The sequence below is a fragment of the Onychostoma macrolepis genome, chromosome 25, assembly GCF_012432095.1.
Source record: "Onychostoma macrolepis isolate SWU-2019 chromosome 25, ASM1243209v1, whole genome shotgun sequence".
In the NCBI taxonomy this organism is placed as follows: domain Eukaryota; kingdom Metazoa; phylum Chordata; class Actinopteri; order Cypriniformes; family Cyprinidae; genus Onychostoma; species Onychostoma macrolepis.
Genome location: NC_081179.1, coordinates 8,895,254 through 8,911,986, shown reverse-complemented (window position 1 = coordinate 8,911,986; position 16,733 = coordinate 8,895,254). Strand labels below are relative to the sequence as shown.

Here is a 16,733-nt window from a genome sequence, read left to right as displayed (position 1 = left end):
ACCCGGACCCTCCTCCTCAGACTTGACGCATACGCAGGTTGCCAGATTAATGACACCAACAGAAACGACCGCACATGACGATGAATGAAATTAAATATGCTCTGTTTTCTGCCAACTGGCAACCCGCGGTGCCGAAATACAATTGGGTAAACTGGCAGTGGGTGGGTTTCACAAACCATAACACACAGACATTCCGGGCCGGAATGCACATTTTCAAAGGAGAATAACTGACTGTAGAATTGTTTTTCAGATAAACAAGTATGTTAATTTAGCCTGTTTCTTAAATATCTGCAAACATATTATGGTATTTTTATGCTTTAGTAGAGTCAAAATCCTACATACAGCACCTTTAACTTGGGGAAACAGAAGGGGGCAATGCCAAAATAATAAACAAAAGTTTAGTTTAACTGGAGTTAAATTCTTACTAATCTCTCAAAGAAAAGAAAATCAACAACAGAAAGTACGCTCACTCCCTGTCTAGCCACAAACCAGGAGAAAACATGGAATTACAAAATAAAAATGGCACCCACCTCCCTGCAGTTTCCAAATGATAATTGAAACAGAACAAACAATCAGATGAATAACAGCTTAAGAAGGTGAAACAAGGAAGAAGAAAAAAAAAGGTACTTTGTCACAACAAAGCAACAGAACTCTTATCTTAAGTGTTTAGCAGGACTAGAGCATTCAATAGAAAACAACAACAGTCTTAAACCAAAGGACAAAAACGTTAACAACCATACAGATTCCCAAAGGCTGCACCACAGCTTCAATAACTGGACTAGGCAGGACACAGATCATGCTCTGTAGAAGGATTCTCATCTGTTGAGAGTTGTGCTCTGCTTTTATGCTGCTTCCCTCCTGGGTGGTAAGCAGGTGCTGGTGCAGGTGCAGCTGGGGGAGCAATCAGGCTACCTGCCAGAGTGGAGAGTGGGAGGAGCCAGAGAAGAGCAGGAGACACACACAACAACAGAAGAAAACACAGTACCATGAAGCCATTACAAAAATATACGTCTTTGGACGTAACAGAATGCTTTAAACTCTTTTGAATGTTTAAATTGGCAAGGCTTAAATACATGTGCCAGCCTTGGCCCCTATAATCGTCACCACACTAGCGACGGCCCTGGCTGTAATGACAGTAAACACTGTACTCTCAACTTCTGCTGTAATCACCTAGAATGTTGTTGATCCAGATAGATGATATACCTAATATAAAGGTTTGGAGTCTAAAGAACATTAATGTAAAGATAAATTAACTGAACTTAACATCCCTTTAGCTCATAAATTTTAATGTATTTTTTTTTCTGTGGGGTCTTTGGTATCCATGGGGTCACTGTGTTCACTTCTTTGAAAAAAAAAATAAAAAAACATTATCAAATCCTTAATACAACACAAATACATGCACATTTATATTTTACTGCTTATTTATTTCCTAAATAAGCCAAAGATTTTTTACATTGACTGAATCAGACTACTAGATGCCACTACATGCATAATTTATAGTATACATTATTTTTAATAGAGCCTACTGTCAATGCTTACCGTCAGTTTTGTTTAAATGTTTTTTGCAACTGCCCATGTGTCAATAAAAGAGGACTGTAGTCACTTATTGTGAGAAGAACATTTGAATCAAACACATCCTCTACAGCTGTTGTATTTCCTCTTGGATGGAGAGTTTTTGTCCCATCATTATAATACATAATTCTGACATCATCCAGCATCGCTACATAGCTAAATTCAGGAAATGCCATTTGTCCTTTAATGTATGTAGCAAGCAACCATAAAGAATGAGAGACTGTGATATATTAACAGGAAATTGTAATTGTAACAACAAAAACAAAACTTTTAAAAATTGTAACGGTGCATGTTTGAAATTAAAGTTTCTGTGCAACCAGGAGATTTTGAGGTTAAATACGCAGATTAGTCAACAATGTGAAAAAGAACCATGTAGAAGTTTACTGATGTTCCATAACATGTATTTTAGTCAAAGTTTTGGTTGACAAATTTCAAAGGAATGCTTACCATGATAATTTAGCTGCTGGAGTCACATTGTTGTTCTATTTTGCTATTATTTGTTATCAACAGCTCAGCATGCAAGGTACACATAAAACTTGTAGAAGGAGTGAATTTGGTTGAGAATATCTAAATTTTAGTTTACAAAAATTTGATTTTATGGAATTCTTTTGAAAATGTACCTTTTGGAGCAGCTATTGGAAGCAAAAGTAGAAAAAACTGAAAGTTACTGTCCATATTACTGACATGCAGGCTTGACATGCGAGTCAACACTCGCTTGCAAATGATCAACTTTGAAATAAACTTGTTCCACCCTTGGGTGTAGTTAGTGAGTGTTTTGACTGAGCTTTACAGCTTTTATTTAGCTAGGTAAATTTAAAAAGGAAATGGATGTTTGTGGTTATCAACCTTTAAACCACAAACAGGTTTTTTTCTTTCACGTTTGTCTAGAACTAACAGTAGCCAACTTCCAGAAGACCTACAGATCACGACTTTTAGGTCTTGACCAGTCAATGGTAATGGGAGTTGCCTATCTATTTAGTAACTGTACTATGCAAAAACTGTGAAAGTATAGTTTCTCTTGGAAAAAGAAAACCCTTAAGGTAGTTTGTCAGAATAACTTTGTTCATTGTTTAATGTTTTTTTTTTCTGTTGTTTTTGTGGCATGACATTTACATGAATCTTATAATGTTTCCACATTTTCTTCACATACTGAAATTGCAATTTGATGTTTAATCTTAATGACAACGTATAGCTCGTTATATGAATTTTATTGTCGCAACCAAATAAAGCTAGACATTTTTAGTCACTAGGGTAGACAGTGTAGGCATACATTCTCCTATTTACATTACCACACAAACACTAACAGTTAACCTATCATTTTTCATGTAACATTTCTTTTAAATGTCTGCTAAAGAAATGATGATCAATAATTCTAATACACACTATTTTCCACAGTTAGTTTATAATGACAAGAAGTACTTTTGTTCCAATACCAATGTCAGTTACAGTTGAAACACTACAATATTAAAGTTGAAACACTCATCTTTAATGCTCTAAAGTAGCCAAAATAACTAAATGTCATGAAAGATATCATTATATATATAATATATAATATATATAAGCTAACAATTATGTTCATGTTATGTTCATTAAATGAGCCTGGAAACAAAACATGGGACCAGCCTTTTCTAGAAATTACATGGTTCTGTTCCTCCTGCTGAGGTTAAACTGGGAACTTAACAGTGAAGGAAGAAATTGCACAAATAAACAGCTTCTTATTCCATAGTTTCTTTAAAGTGTTTCTTCTTACATTATTTGATGTGGAACTGTTGGGCATTTGAATCCTCACACTTGACTCTTGCCCTCTGGTATCTTTCATCATAAAGCAACTGGTGGAACTCATTTATTCATTGTTTGAAGATGTTGATCCATTAATAGAAGCAGCAGAATAATCACTTCTAGAATCTACAAAATCAAAAGGATTCTATTCATAAAATTCAAGTATTTTCTAAACAAAACTAGACTTATTATTCATTTCAGTTTTTGTCCTACCTGCTCATGCCTTCCTGTATTTATATATGATGGCTCCAGTCCCAAACACCAACACCAGAGCCAAAACTATCAGCACTGACAGAATCGCTGATTTAAATGACTTTTCGGATTCTGAAAAAAGTTCACAAAATGATTAGAAACACAGTTATGTCACATTTTTAGTGTTTTCACACCTAATTACCCAAATCGACGTCCAGTGTGTTGTCCAGACTGAGGTGTGTGGCAGAGCAGGTGTATTTGTGTTTGTCTGCAGCACTGATCTCCAGACTCTTCCTCATCTGGTACGTCCCGTCATCATTGGGCAGCAGATCTCCTCCAGTGATCTCATGATCAGCTACAGGCTGCCCGTCTCTGAACAGGGTCAGGTTGATGTGACGAGGGTAAAATCCTGTTGCCAAACAACTCAAATGAGACCCTCCAGAATCAGAGATTGCTTTCTGAATGAGTCTGACTTGCGGTTTCACTGCCGAAGGAAAGACGGGCAAATAAAAATTAGTAATAAGGAAAGATTGCTTCTAAATTAAAATAAATTATGGCTATTGATTTGTAGATTGCATTATACCTTTTCTGTTTAGTTGAGTTTCTCTCTTTTTAAGGTAATTCTTCAGCGTTGTTTCACAGACTTGGTAATTTAACTTAAAAAGTAACTTGGACAGTTCTATATTGGGTTTTATTTCAGGTTCAGTGTAATTTGAAAGCCCCTGATATGTGAATTTGCCATCAATAAAACGCAGCTCATCAATTGAAGAGCTTCTATAAGCAGTTTTGGTGATCAGTACAGGTTTATCATCTCTCTGTTCAAAAAGACCCATCGCCTGATGAACCACATGGTCTGTTAGGAAATAAAGACAGTGAAATTTCAACACATTTGGCTTCAGAAGCTCTTTGAAAAGTCTTGTAATAAACTTGATCTGTTTCTCTTTAAGCTAGCTCCCATCGTTTGTTAATACTGTTGATAGATAATGAATTAGAATCAAAATAGAAGTAATTGTTTAAATATAGTGGGTGGAGATATTGGATTGCCTTACACTGTACACCTCGTGCATAATTATTAGGCACATTGATATTCTGATTATATTTTTTTCCAAGCACATTTTACCAATCCCAAACCACATCAATCTTAATAACTACTATTAATTTTGTATTTAATCATTTATGAGTGATATATAATGGTCCATGAAGGCTGGAAGAGAAAGTTTACAAAGTTTAGACAGTAAGTTTTAGGGGCTCATTTTTAGTCAGTTCTGCAGACAGACTTTTCAGGATATGGGGTGGAATAAAAATGAGCTCCTAAAACTTACCGCCAGATTCTGGAAGATAAATTCTTCAAAAAGTGGTACAAGAGGATGTGATGCTGGTCCTTCAAGAGTCACTCAAAACGTATCTGTCGATCTTAATATATTTCACATTACTTCAGCATGTTATTCTTATTAAGTGAGGGTCATTTCTTAGGATTTTTTGCCCAAGCAAGGTCTCTGAGAACCTGACACATTGCACTTCTGGAGACTCCAGGTAGTTCTGGAAAATGGTGGCGCTGGAGACTTAAAAAATGTTTTCTGATGGTTTTACACCTAATTTTTTTTATTTTATTTTTTTATATATTTCTCATGGGTATTTAATCATTTTTGACATTTCAGTCTAAACCTCTTTTTTTGGCTCATTTTATCAGTAAAAGAAAACATAGGCTACCTAATAATTCTGCACACCTGAATATAAGGAGTTTTTCTCTTCCAGCCTTCATGGACAATTATATCACTCATAAATGATTAAACACAAAATTAATAGTTGTTATTAAGATTGTGGTTTGGAATTGGTAAAATGTGCTTGGAAATAAATATCATCAGAATATCAACGTGCCTAATAATTATGCCGAAATGTTTTTTTTCCTCCATGTGTAAAATAAAATAACAATAAATAAACAAATTGTTCATTTCAAGTGTGAGCTGGATTATTTTATCACATCTATCGTAAACTAACAATGTATTTGTTACAAAACCAAACCCTTTACATAACATATTTTTTAATGTATCTTCATGTATTTACATATCTTTCATTCATAAACATCAAACAATAACGCAGTGATAAACTATTCCTGCAGAATCTGAGCCAATCACTTTAGCCAACTCAACTTACTTTCACTTTCTGTGTTGTTGTCAGGTCTCAGGTAATATGATCTTTTTATAAAAAAATTAAGCACAATGTCACTTAAAGACCTGAGGTCATTTGGTTTTAAAACATCATCTTCATTTGTATCATTTCCTCTTGCAACATAGATCTTTGTTTCTGAATTATAATACGCTACGGTAATGTCATCCAACATAACTGACGCACTAAATGCTCCTTCTCCTGTAATGTACGTTGCAAGCCCCATCAAAGTGTGAGAACCTGAAACAACAGATAAAACACGTGTTAATTTGTAATTCATCAGTGGGAGGTTCTAGTGTCAATTAATAGGGACTTTATTTTAGTGTAATATTGGAATAATTGGAATAAATAAAGCACGTATAAATTCTCCTCCACTTCAGACCTGTTACAATAAGTTTAATTTATGTTTAATTTTTGCCATTTAAATAAACGTTAAATCTGACATATTTCGACAGGGCATTTTGCTTTATTAATTTTTATTATGACTTTTCTTAATAACCCAATTTCAAAGGGCAGGTGACAGATCCCTCGAGCGCGGCTGATGACGCTTTGAAGTGAGGCTCGAATGATCAAAAATATTCCATACGGTTTCTTTTTTTTTTCTTTCGATTCCTCTGTCTTCGTTCTCTTTCCTTACATCCTAAGGGGTGGAGTAGAGGGGAGTTAAAATGCGAGGAAAGGAAACAAGGATGTACAATTAAGAAATTAGAAGCACTTTATAGTTTAGCGCTAGCCACGTAAAACTAGTGGGTTCAGTCTCAATGAAACGCCCATACTGGCAGACACAAAAATCTGACTAGCTTCCACGTGAAGGCGTGTTTGTAAAATAATTGCAGAGCTCCAATAGGAATGAACATTAAAAACAAATCAAAACATGCTTCTTATCAAGTAGTATACGGTGGAATCATACCTGTTGAAACAGAAACTGGAACCAAAACGAAACACATAAGAGCACAGGGTGTGTTCATTTTGTTGTTGACGAAAACGTCTGTAGTAGTATGTAGTTTTGATAATCACAGAGAATTTTGAGAATAGACCCTTTTCACAAGGACAGCAGCTAACTTCTGCTTTTACATAAAGCAGTGCGCTTCTCATTTCTTAATTGGGCATCCTCCTTTCCTAGCTTCTTAGCTCCACCCCCCTTAGGATATTAGGGAAGGATGAAGGACAGAGCAGAGGAACAGTGTTGCCAACTGCTTTCAATTGAAAGTAGCTAAAACTGGTAGCTAAATATTACTAGATGACATTATAATGGCAAATTCACTGATCTACTGTATAAAGATGAATATAGATCAGTGGGCAAGATGAGAACTTAAATAGGTTTGTCCAAGAAGTTGCTATATTTGTCACTAGACTTTTGAAAAAAGTCTCAAAAGGGGTGGGGAAGTCGCTAAACCTAGCTACAAAATTGCTAAATTGGCAACACTGCAGGTGAATCAAAGAAGATTGCCTTGTCCAAAAACAAGGCAATCTTGAGAGTGCGCAAGACTGTCCCAGGTCTTAAAAACGGCAAAGCGTAGTGCCCTTAACGCACACTATCTCAAATACCACTCCGGAGCGCAATTCGAGGCTTAGTGTATCCCATCATGCATCATGTTCTGGAAATAAATCGTGAGACTTTTTGCCGAGATCTCGCGAGAGGTCACGGAAACCTTTCCAATGTAAGTTAAATATTAATATAATAATTAGATATTACATATAATTTGGAAGAAAAACTGTGTTTTTACGTTTTATTTGTGCAAAGATGAGTAGTGGTGATATTTATTTTGTAGGCTACAACATTTGCAACTGCTTTTTATCACTTAATTAGAAGCATCACAAATTAAATTATCATGTTATAGAGACTGCTGAACAGACATTTAGAAGTTGATTTTAAAATGCAAAGTAAAATAAAGCTATGTAAACACTTGCATTTTTACAACACTATAAGTGTGTCCCATCAGGTAGCCTAATGAAAAGTTCGACACACACTTGTGGTCTTCATCCTCACTTGAACACTTAGGCCAAATACAGGAAATACGTCATATAAGTTGTCAAGTGGTTAAGTGCAAAGACCGCAAGTGTGGGTATTTGGACAAGGTAACGGTTATTTGTACATTGGAATAGCCTATTCTTGACCACTCAAGCGTCACTTCAAATTGTCATCAGCTGCAATAAAGGGATCTGCCTTTATGTTATTAAAGTTTGTTATTTAAGACTTTCATAATAAATAGCCTATTAATAAAGAAAGATGCCTGTTGAAATAGGCTATAGCCTATGACATGTATGGTTTATTTAAACTGCAAAGGTAAAATATAGCCTAAATTAAAATGATTATGACAGGTGTGAAGGGGGGAGGAGAATTAGTGTGTGCCTCTGTTTTTTCCACGAAAAACACTTCCGCAGGATACATGTGTACTCGTAGCTCCTCTGCAGCTTCCTCACTCCTCGTTCCTCGCCTCCTCGCGGTGCAATTAGAGAATTGATATGTCCTTCAAGGTGGCTGAGTTCGATCGGTGAGAAGAACCCAGTGTATCTGTAGCCTACTTCCGTTATACCTGAGACTTCTCGGGAAAATGCGGGAATAAATTGAAATATGAATGGCGTAAAATAAGAGTTAACTATGTTAATGTAGCCTACTTACAGTCGGGTTATTTTGCGAATGTTATTGCCTTAGATGGTTGTGAGGCTATTTTTGCAGACTTGCTTTCAGATTTGTATGATAACGAATATTTGTCCACAAAAAAAAATTGGAACCTTTTCACTTATTTCGGTTTATGTAATTTCCTGGATAATTTAGCCTATTTGATTTATTTCATTTGTGGCTGCTATGATTGTAATAGTGACCTACACTGTGTAAATTCGGTGTAGTCCTATACATCCATGCAAGTGTAGATTTTTTTGCAATAAAAAAAGACAAATTACATTATTATTATTTACTATGGTAAAAAAAAAAAATTACATGGACACAATTTTAGCTATATTAAATCTCATATTTAATATAGCTAAAAGACCGCAAGACCCTCCAGCAAGACCCTCCAGCGGACAGTGAACACAGCTGCAAAGATCATCGGTGTCCCCTCCATCCTGGACATTTTCCTCACACGATGCTCCAGCAAAGCCAATAGTATCGTGAAGGACTCCACACACCCCTCCCACAGTCTCTTCCAGCTCCTACCGTCAGGAAGACGGTACCGGAGCATCAGAGCCCACTCTGCCAGACTGCTCAACAGCTTTTCCCCCCAGGCTGTGAGAGCCCTGAACTCAAATCACCCCACCCCTCTCTGAAACCCCATACAAAACCCCCTACCTCCTGAAACATGGATCATCTGAAACTTATGGAACTTTTTTTGTGCAATCAAAGTGTGCTACACACAGGTGAGTGGGCCTGTACAAACCACCTGTAGTAGCACACTCTCCTCCTCTATGCGCACTTGACACTTTTCACACACACTGCTGTGTGTATACAAATCCCACAAAAAGACTCAGTAATATACGTATGTTTACATGCTCATGCACTACAAATCATCCTGCACTGTTCCCCAGCCAGCTGCTGACTCACAATGATTCTCTTCGCACATGTACAGTATTTCTCTGAAGCACTCGTATAGTCTGTATAGTTTGTATTTTTTAGTTTATGTATAGGTAAAAAAAAATTATATATAGTATATTTATAGTCAAAATCTATCAGTAGGATAGTTGTGTATAGGTTTATATTGTTTTACGTCATTGCTGTATGCCTGTATTTATGTAGCACCGTGGTCCTGTGAGGCACGACATTTCGTTGCACTTTATGCCCCGCATGTAGCGGAATGACAATAAAGCTCAACTTGACTTGACTTGACTGATATTACATGGCTCATATTCTCACATTTGTAAGTGCAAGTGGTCTGAAAAGAATCATCTCATACCCTGTATTATCCAGTTCAAGAATAAAATCGCTTTATATAGAAACAATGCAAGGACCGCCATCAAGCAGTAACAGTTAAGCTTTATGTAAACTTATATTTATATATATATATATATATATAGGCCTGTGTGTGTGTGTGTGTGTTTGTGCGTGGCAAGAGTGGTCAGGTAGATGAAATTACCAATAATAAGAGAGATCCTGCCGACTACGCCAAATGTGGCAAGAGTGGTCAGGTAGAGGAAGTTACCAACAATAAAAATCCTATAGTCGACCACGCCACCCAGAATACACCGGGACATAACAGCCCTATGCAAGGGCAGTGATAACACATGGGCTATTTTAACAATATCCTTACTAGATACCTTCCTGGGGCTGGGAACATTTCAATTGTGTTGTTGTCTATGCCGAGTCAGAGCTCTCAGATTTCACCAAAAATGTCTTTATTTGTGTTCCGAAGATGAACAAAGGTGTTACGGGTTTGGAACGGCATGAGGATGAGTAATTGATGACGGAATTTTCATTTTTGGGTGAACTATCCCTTTATTTATGAGCCTGAAGATTGTTTTTAAACATCTGGAATGGCAGATTCATAATACAAATGTTGGGAAGATGTGTTCTTGAGGACTTACTCCTCCTGTTCACTTGATCTCCTCTCTTTTTAAGGTAATTAATTTCTGAGAGTTGTTATGCAAACTGGGTAAAAGATCTTTGCAAAATCCTGCTTAAATTCTTATAGATGAGGTTTGATTAATTCGTGTAATATTTACAGTCACATTGTAAGTAAAGTTGTTGAAGTATCTTTGATAATCATCTTTCCAGGCTTGTCATGGTCCAGCAGCTCACAGACAACCAGTGTCTGATAAACATTAGTGTTTATTTAAAATAGTAATAAAATAATAATAATAATAATTACTATTATACCTTATTATTGTTATTATTATTATCGTCCAAAGGATTGTATTTCTGTAATTTATATGTAATGTTTGTAATAAAATTTCAAGCATGATCAAATTCAAAACAAATACATAATTGCTGTACCTGCCACAGGTTTGTTCCTACTAACAACTTACTGTGAGGAGAACATTTGAATCAAACTCATTGTATTCAGTTGCTGTATTTCCTCTTGGATGGAAAGTTTTTGTCTCACCGTTATAGTACAGAATTCTGACATGATCCAGCATCACTATATAGCTAAATTCAGGAAACAGCGTTTGTCCTTTAATGTATGTTGCAAGCAACCATAAGGAGTGAGAGCCTGTGAAATAAAGCATAAAATTGGAAATGTTATAGTTGATTTGTTAGCTTGTTTTGTGTATTTTTATATTTATTTTATATTTTTATTTGCCTTTAAAAAAAAAAAAGAATCTGTATACAGTAGACTGTATACTGTATACTGCAAAACTACATATACCATGATCTGCTGCAACTGACCAGATTAATCTTCATATCTGAGTTTTGCTTCCTCCTAAAGTTCTCTATGGAATCAAGAGTTGCTAACTAGGAAGTTTTTAAGCCAAAATATGCAAATTAACTTTTGAGTCAACATTGTGAAAAAGAATCAAGCAGAAGTGCACTGGTGTTTGTTTGTTTGTCAATGAAAGCAAACAAGTAAACAATGAGTTTTAAATAAACCTTCAAACTCTTTTGAAGAAACTATTGGAAGTGAAAGCAGAAAAAGATTAAGAAAGCTGTCTTGCTGACATACATACTGTTTGCTTTCAGTCAGCATTCACTGGCAGATGATCAACAGGGAAATAACTACAGGCTTGTTCCACAATTTTAGGTTATTAGTGATTGTTCACTGCTTTTCAGCTGTTAATGTTTTGCTAGTTCTAGTATGGAGAACCTTTAAACCATAAGCCTTGACTTCCCCTTTCACATTTGTCTGAAGCTTTGATTGGCAGAATGTTTAGATCTCAACTGATAGTTTAACAGAATATATTTTGTCTGTTGTTTTAAGCCATTTTTCCACTCACCTATGTTGCTTTGTGTCGAGACAAAGCAACACAGATAAAAATGTAAATATGAAAAGACAATTGTTTCACGTGCTGCTCGAACTGAGGCAGTACAAACATGTGGCAGTAAAAGTCATTTGTTCTATGTAAATTTTAGTGAAAATTTCTGTTTCATCAAATTACTGTGTTTTGTTGGCAATTGGCACGTAAGTGCTGGTGATTTTTTTAGCTCCGCCCACAGCACGCCTCCAGAAGCTCAGCTGTTTTCGGAGAGAATCGTAAATATTTCTTTCATAAATACACTCTCAGAAATAAAGGTACAAAAGCTGTCACTGGGGTGGTACCTTTTCAAAAGGTACACTTTTGTACCTATTAGGTTCAAATATGTACACTTTAAGTACTAATATGTACCTTTAAGGTACCAAAATGGACCCTTTAGGTACAAACATGTACCTTTTGAAAAGGTACCGCCCCAGTGACAGCTTTTGTACCTTTATTTCTGAGAGTGTATGATAAAACTAAAGACTCTTTGGAGATATGAAATATGCAATACTCTATATGTACTGAAGATTAACATGAGATTGGGCGAATTGGGGGTGTTATGTCCCCTTTAACTCAACTTCAGCATGTGGTATGATATCATACATGAATCAAAATTTCTTCATTTAGTACAAGCAAAAAAGTTGTCAATCCAAAAAGTTGATTTATCATGACTCAATCATTCCTTCTGAAATTTCTAATAATAATAATAATAATAGCTATAAAATCTGAAGAATTTCGCTCATATTGCTGACATGCATACTGTATGCTTTCAGTCAGCACTTACTTGCAAATGATCAGTTATGAAGTCTCGTTCCACCCTTATACGGCATGAGTTAGTGATTGTTCACTGAGCTTCACAGCTTTTACGGTAATAATTTGGTAGTCATTAAAAAAAATAAATGTTACTATTTGTAGTTAAAGCACAGTAACACAACATTTACCATGTTTTTACCACAGTAACGTAGTTTTAATGTGGTATTTGTAGTTAAAACACAGTATCCACAACACTTACCATGTTTTACCACAGTAACTGTGTTTTTACTGTGTACTATTTGTAGTTAAAGCACAAAAACACAACATTTACCATGTTTTTACCACAGTAACGTAGTTTTAATGTGGTATTTGTAGTTAATCACATAACTTGCCATGCCTTTAATACTTTTATGTAAAAAAAAGTAATTCAATATTTTTTTGTCTTGCAGTTTCTTCAGATCACATACATCTCCATCTCCTACAACAACCTTTAGTGTCCAGCAGCTGTTTAACAGCTCTCTCTCTCTCTCTCTCTCAGCTTTTCCTTGCCTATTTTTCTGAACTGTTATTCATAATTAATTTACACATATTTGCTCTCTTTCTTCCTTTCTCTTTTTCATCATGGCATATTTTCAAAGCTCAGAATTGAATTTTGATCGGTTATGTCAAAAAGCTGCTAATATTAACAGGTAACTTGTACTGGAAGCTCCCTGAACCTGAAGAAGCTGCCAGGGAGGCTAAAGTCCTTCAAAGGTTCAACATTTTCTGTTTTCTTTGTTTCAGCTAAAAAGGAAGACCAAAGGAAGGCCTGTCGAACTCTTGTCTTGTCTTGTTTGTGGAGAGGGATGAATTTGGCCATCTTGTGTGTTTATGGAGAAGACCAAAAGCTGCAAAGGCAAACATTTCCAATGGTACGTCTGTCCTGGTCTTAACCCTTTGACTGAACTTTACGGCAGTTACATTTTGCACAGCATTTGATGTTTCTTAAACTTTGGTTTACATATCCCACGGCCCCATCAGGAAGAGCCCTCAACAAAGTCTTACGCCGAAGTAGTAATAATCCATAGAATTTCAGCAAATTCATATGATATACTGTGTATTCCTACAAAGTTCTACGACTTCTACTCTTACTGCTGTCATTGGCCTTTGCCTCAACTCTCATGCAGATTGTGCCCATTGTAAGTAGTCAGAGTGTTTGTATCATAAAGTTTATATTAAGTCAATTGTATTCTTTATTAATCTTTACAAATTGGCGCAGTCTCTTCCCGTTCTAACAGTACATGATATCTGTCCGTTGATTTTTATGGAACACATCTGTCTAAGCAAGAGTCTGGAAATGCTAGTTTAACTTGTCACGTGACAAATCAGATCTTCAATTAATTTGGCCAAATCAGATCACTTAAAGCTGTTCACACCAAGAACATTAACTATATTGAGAACCATTTAGCATCCACACCAACAGACAATAATATTCTATTTATTATAAGCACGCTCTATAGTTGTGTTGTTGTCTGCCATTTGTTGTTGTCAATATTTTAATTGTTCATCATGTGATTAAATTCTCTTTCTGTGTTGCAGGATTTCTCACATACTACTCCATCAGCTCTCCACAATATCAGCCGTTTCAAAAGCTTCCACATCTCTGTCTCTCTCTCTGCTCTCACATCTGCTCTCAGTCCTTTACTACCAACGTCCAGTCTTAGCATGTCTACGTGTATTAATTTTTCCTCTACAGTCAACACTCCCATCTCTACTGTGAGCACTTCTGTCGCTATCACTATGACTTTTATAATTATAAAATTATAATTGTTATCAACCATTTTAATTTGTCGTGCATATAGTCACAATAGAAGAAACAATGATTATAGGAGATACATTTTTGGCCTATTTGTTCATTAAAGGGGAAAAAAATAATGTCTTTTCAATTGGAGGCTCAAAACTTCCAGTTTGTAAAATATTATTTGGCATCTTATAATGTTTTTCTGTAAACAAACTCTCTTTTTCTTTTTGAATATTAGACTTTTTTTTTTAAAGGGGTCTTCTATTGCATACTTTTTAGTTACATGTTTGTTTCCATGTACCCATTAATTACTTTATCAATCAGCCATTGATTTAAGTTGTTATATTTCACTATAATTGATTACGTCTTTGCAGATACATTTTCATAATCAACTACTTTTTTTTTTTTTTTCTTTTTTTTTTCATAGTGACAAACTAGAGAGAGAATGCTGTTCTGGGCACTATGTTTGTCTTGGAAACGTTTGACATATCAATAAACACTGAGAAATGACTACAAAGTGTGTGATTCATATTTTTATTATTGCCATTTATTATTTATAAGATTGGCAAGATTGCAGGGTCCATTTCCAGGAAATACAGGTAATTAATTGTATATCTTTAATACACTATAAATACACTGTAAATGTTACAGAAGCAAAATTGATGTTGTTTGAATAATTATGAGAGTTGTAGTTTTTTTGTAAGCAAATGAAAGTATAGGCAATCCTTTGAGTTTAAATATTGTATATTAATTAATGTTAGTGTAAACAATGTATACAATGGAAACCATTACACCCTTGTTTAAAAAATAATAATAATTAATAAAAAATCACTGTAATCAACAAATCTATTGCTGAATTAGGTTAACCACACGATGCAATCTGTTGTTGCAGTTTTATATTGAGTGGAGACAAATAAATTTTTATCTTATTATCGGTCCATTCACCACAAGAACCCGGAAGATGACCATATATGGACAAGTAAGTGTGACGCCTCTGCTCAACCGGGTTGCCATTGGCTTTGAACTTCTCTTGGCGCTCGCTTAACCCAAATTTTAAAAAAACGCTTAATGTTGCAAAGTACGTTTTGCTGTTATTAATGCGTCAGTAATACCTTCAGTTAACAATTAAGTGTTGCTATTTCGTGAGAAATCACCTCTTTACCGAGATCGTAACCCTAACCCTAAGCATAACTTCATTGAACTACAAATAGGTCTTTTGCGTTCAATGGATAGAATGGCAGAGGCTTATGGGTAATGTAGTTTAAAATGTTTAATAATGAATTGGGGGAAAATACAATCTTTTTTGAACAAAGGTATATCTAAACATGTTCATTGTGCAACCATCTATGACATATTTAAGAGACAGGCTGAAATTTGGTATTTTACTAAGAGCACTTTTTTAAACACCTTTATACCATCTTTCCATATATGTTTGAAAACTGTGTCCAACATTATTTAGTAAACATAGCACAAGTAGTTGTCTTGCCAATTTTCTGTTTGATACTATAATCAGACTTTGATTTACAGCCATTTGAAATGTTAAATTTTTCTGCTCTTCCAGGGGTCTCTGCTGGGCCCCTGGGGATTGAAGGGCTGCAAAACATACACAGATCTATTCTCATCATGGACAACAAACTGTGCTGAGTTGCATTTATGTCTGAAAATTTATTTTAGATTGTCTTTTCAACAACTTGCCATTATGTAAGTTGTGGCAAGTTAGAATAAGAATGGACCCCAAAAATTGCCATTTGGAACGGGCTCCATTTATTTAATTAGATCAAGAACAAGAATACAATGCTGGCAGTAAACAAAGACACCAAATTAGACAACCAATACATATTGTGACACTTCATTGTACTATTACAGTATTACGCCAATGTGTCATTCAGTAAGACAAGGTACAGACAGTGTGTAGTTCATGTGCAAAGTCATACAATTCGTGCATTGCCAAGAATCACAGCATAAAAGACCTTGAATTTGTAAAAGTCTTGTCAAAAAAATTGCATTTTTGTCCTACTCAAGTGTTGGACCTCAGTAATGTACATGCTCATCTTCATTATACTATTCATGTTGATCTTTCCTGGTAAATCATCCTCAGGTATGCATGAAGTGCTTGTAGCAATTTAGTCCATGCAGTCTCTGCTAATGCATCTTTCAGCCTTCCCCTAATGTAACATAGTCATTAATATGACCTAATGATAATGTCTTAATTCAAACAATCATGGTAATTATATGTATTGTTTACAAAATGAAATGGTGTATGTACCAAACACCATCCTTAATACAGAATATTCACCATACTTTATTATCCAACACCATGTGCAATACTTTACTGGAGGATACAGCATAAAAACAGCTAAAATAGCATATAAAGACAAATCATATTCAAGAGAAATAAAAAAATAGTTATTTAAAACCATATTATATTAATCAAATAATCAGATGAAGCCACCCAAATGCATGCATGGTGAAATGTCTTGAGCATCATAGAATCACATTCAGTTTCCTTCTCATCATCAGAGATCTCCTGGTTTTCTTCCTCTTGCTTGCTTGTCCATGTCCCTATCATAAACTTCTTCTTCAATTTCATGAACAATCTGCAGTT

The 16,733-nt window shown here is 35.3% G+C and overlaps 1 protein-coding gene and 1 long non-coding RNA gene across 4 annotated transcripts; one reads left to right on the top strand and one right to left on the bottom strand.

Annotated features, from left to right (window-relative positions):
* Positions 1-2,770: 2,770 nt before the first annotated feature.
* On the bottom strand, positions 2,771-6,777 carry LOC131534727 (major histocompatibility complex class I-related gene protein-like). 3 transcript variants are annotated; one of them, XM_058767773.1, is made up of 7 exons: positions 6,620-6,777; positions 6,296-6,349; positions 5,698-5,949; positions 4,127-4,396; positions 3,746-4,027; positions 3,565-3,675; positions 2,771-3,477 (listed from the first exon to the last, which is right to left on the bottom strand). In XM_058767773.1, exons 1-6 carry the CDS (start codon positions 6,675-6,677, stop codon positions 3,569-3,571), a joined length of 1,023 nt encoding a protein of 340 aa, XP_058623756.1. In that variant the 5' UTR covers positions 6,678-6,777; the 3' UTR covers positions 2,771-3,477; positions 3,565-3,568. The 3 variants fall into 3 exon arrangements, with proteins under 3 accessions (XP_058623756.1, XP_058623758.1, XP_058623757.1); XM_058767775.1 differs by having other exon boundaries at positions 6,209-6,349; positions 6,620-6,698; XM_058767774.1 differs by lacking the exon at positions 6,296-6,349.
* Positions 6,778-12,508: 5,731 nt separating this feature from the next.
* Positions 12,509-14,160, top strand: LOC131534723 (uncharacterized). The gene is made up of 3 exons (XR_009269427.1): positions 12,509-13,037; positions 13,132-13,259; positions 13,927-14,160. It is a non-coding gene; the product is annotated as an uncharacterized LOC131534723 (long non-coding RNA).
* The last annotated feature ends 2,573 nt before the right edge of the window (positions 14,161-16,733 follow it).

Coding starts and splice junctions, on each gene's coding strand:
- LOC131534727 (XM_058767773.1), bottom strand. CDS start 6,677: ATGAACACACCCTGTGCTCTTATGTGTTTCGTTTTGGTTCCAGTTTCT. Junction 6,350..6,619: donor TCCAGTTTCTGTTTCAACAG/GTATGATTCCAC, acceptor TCCACCCCTTAG/GATGTAAGGAAAGAGAACGA. Junction 4,028..4,126: donor AACTCAACTAAACAGAAAAG/GTATAATGCAAT, acceptor TTCCTTCGGCAG/TGAAACCGCAAGTCAGACTC.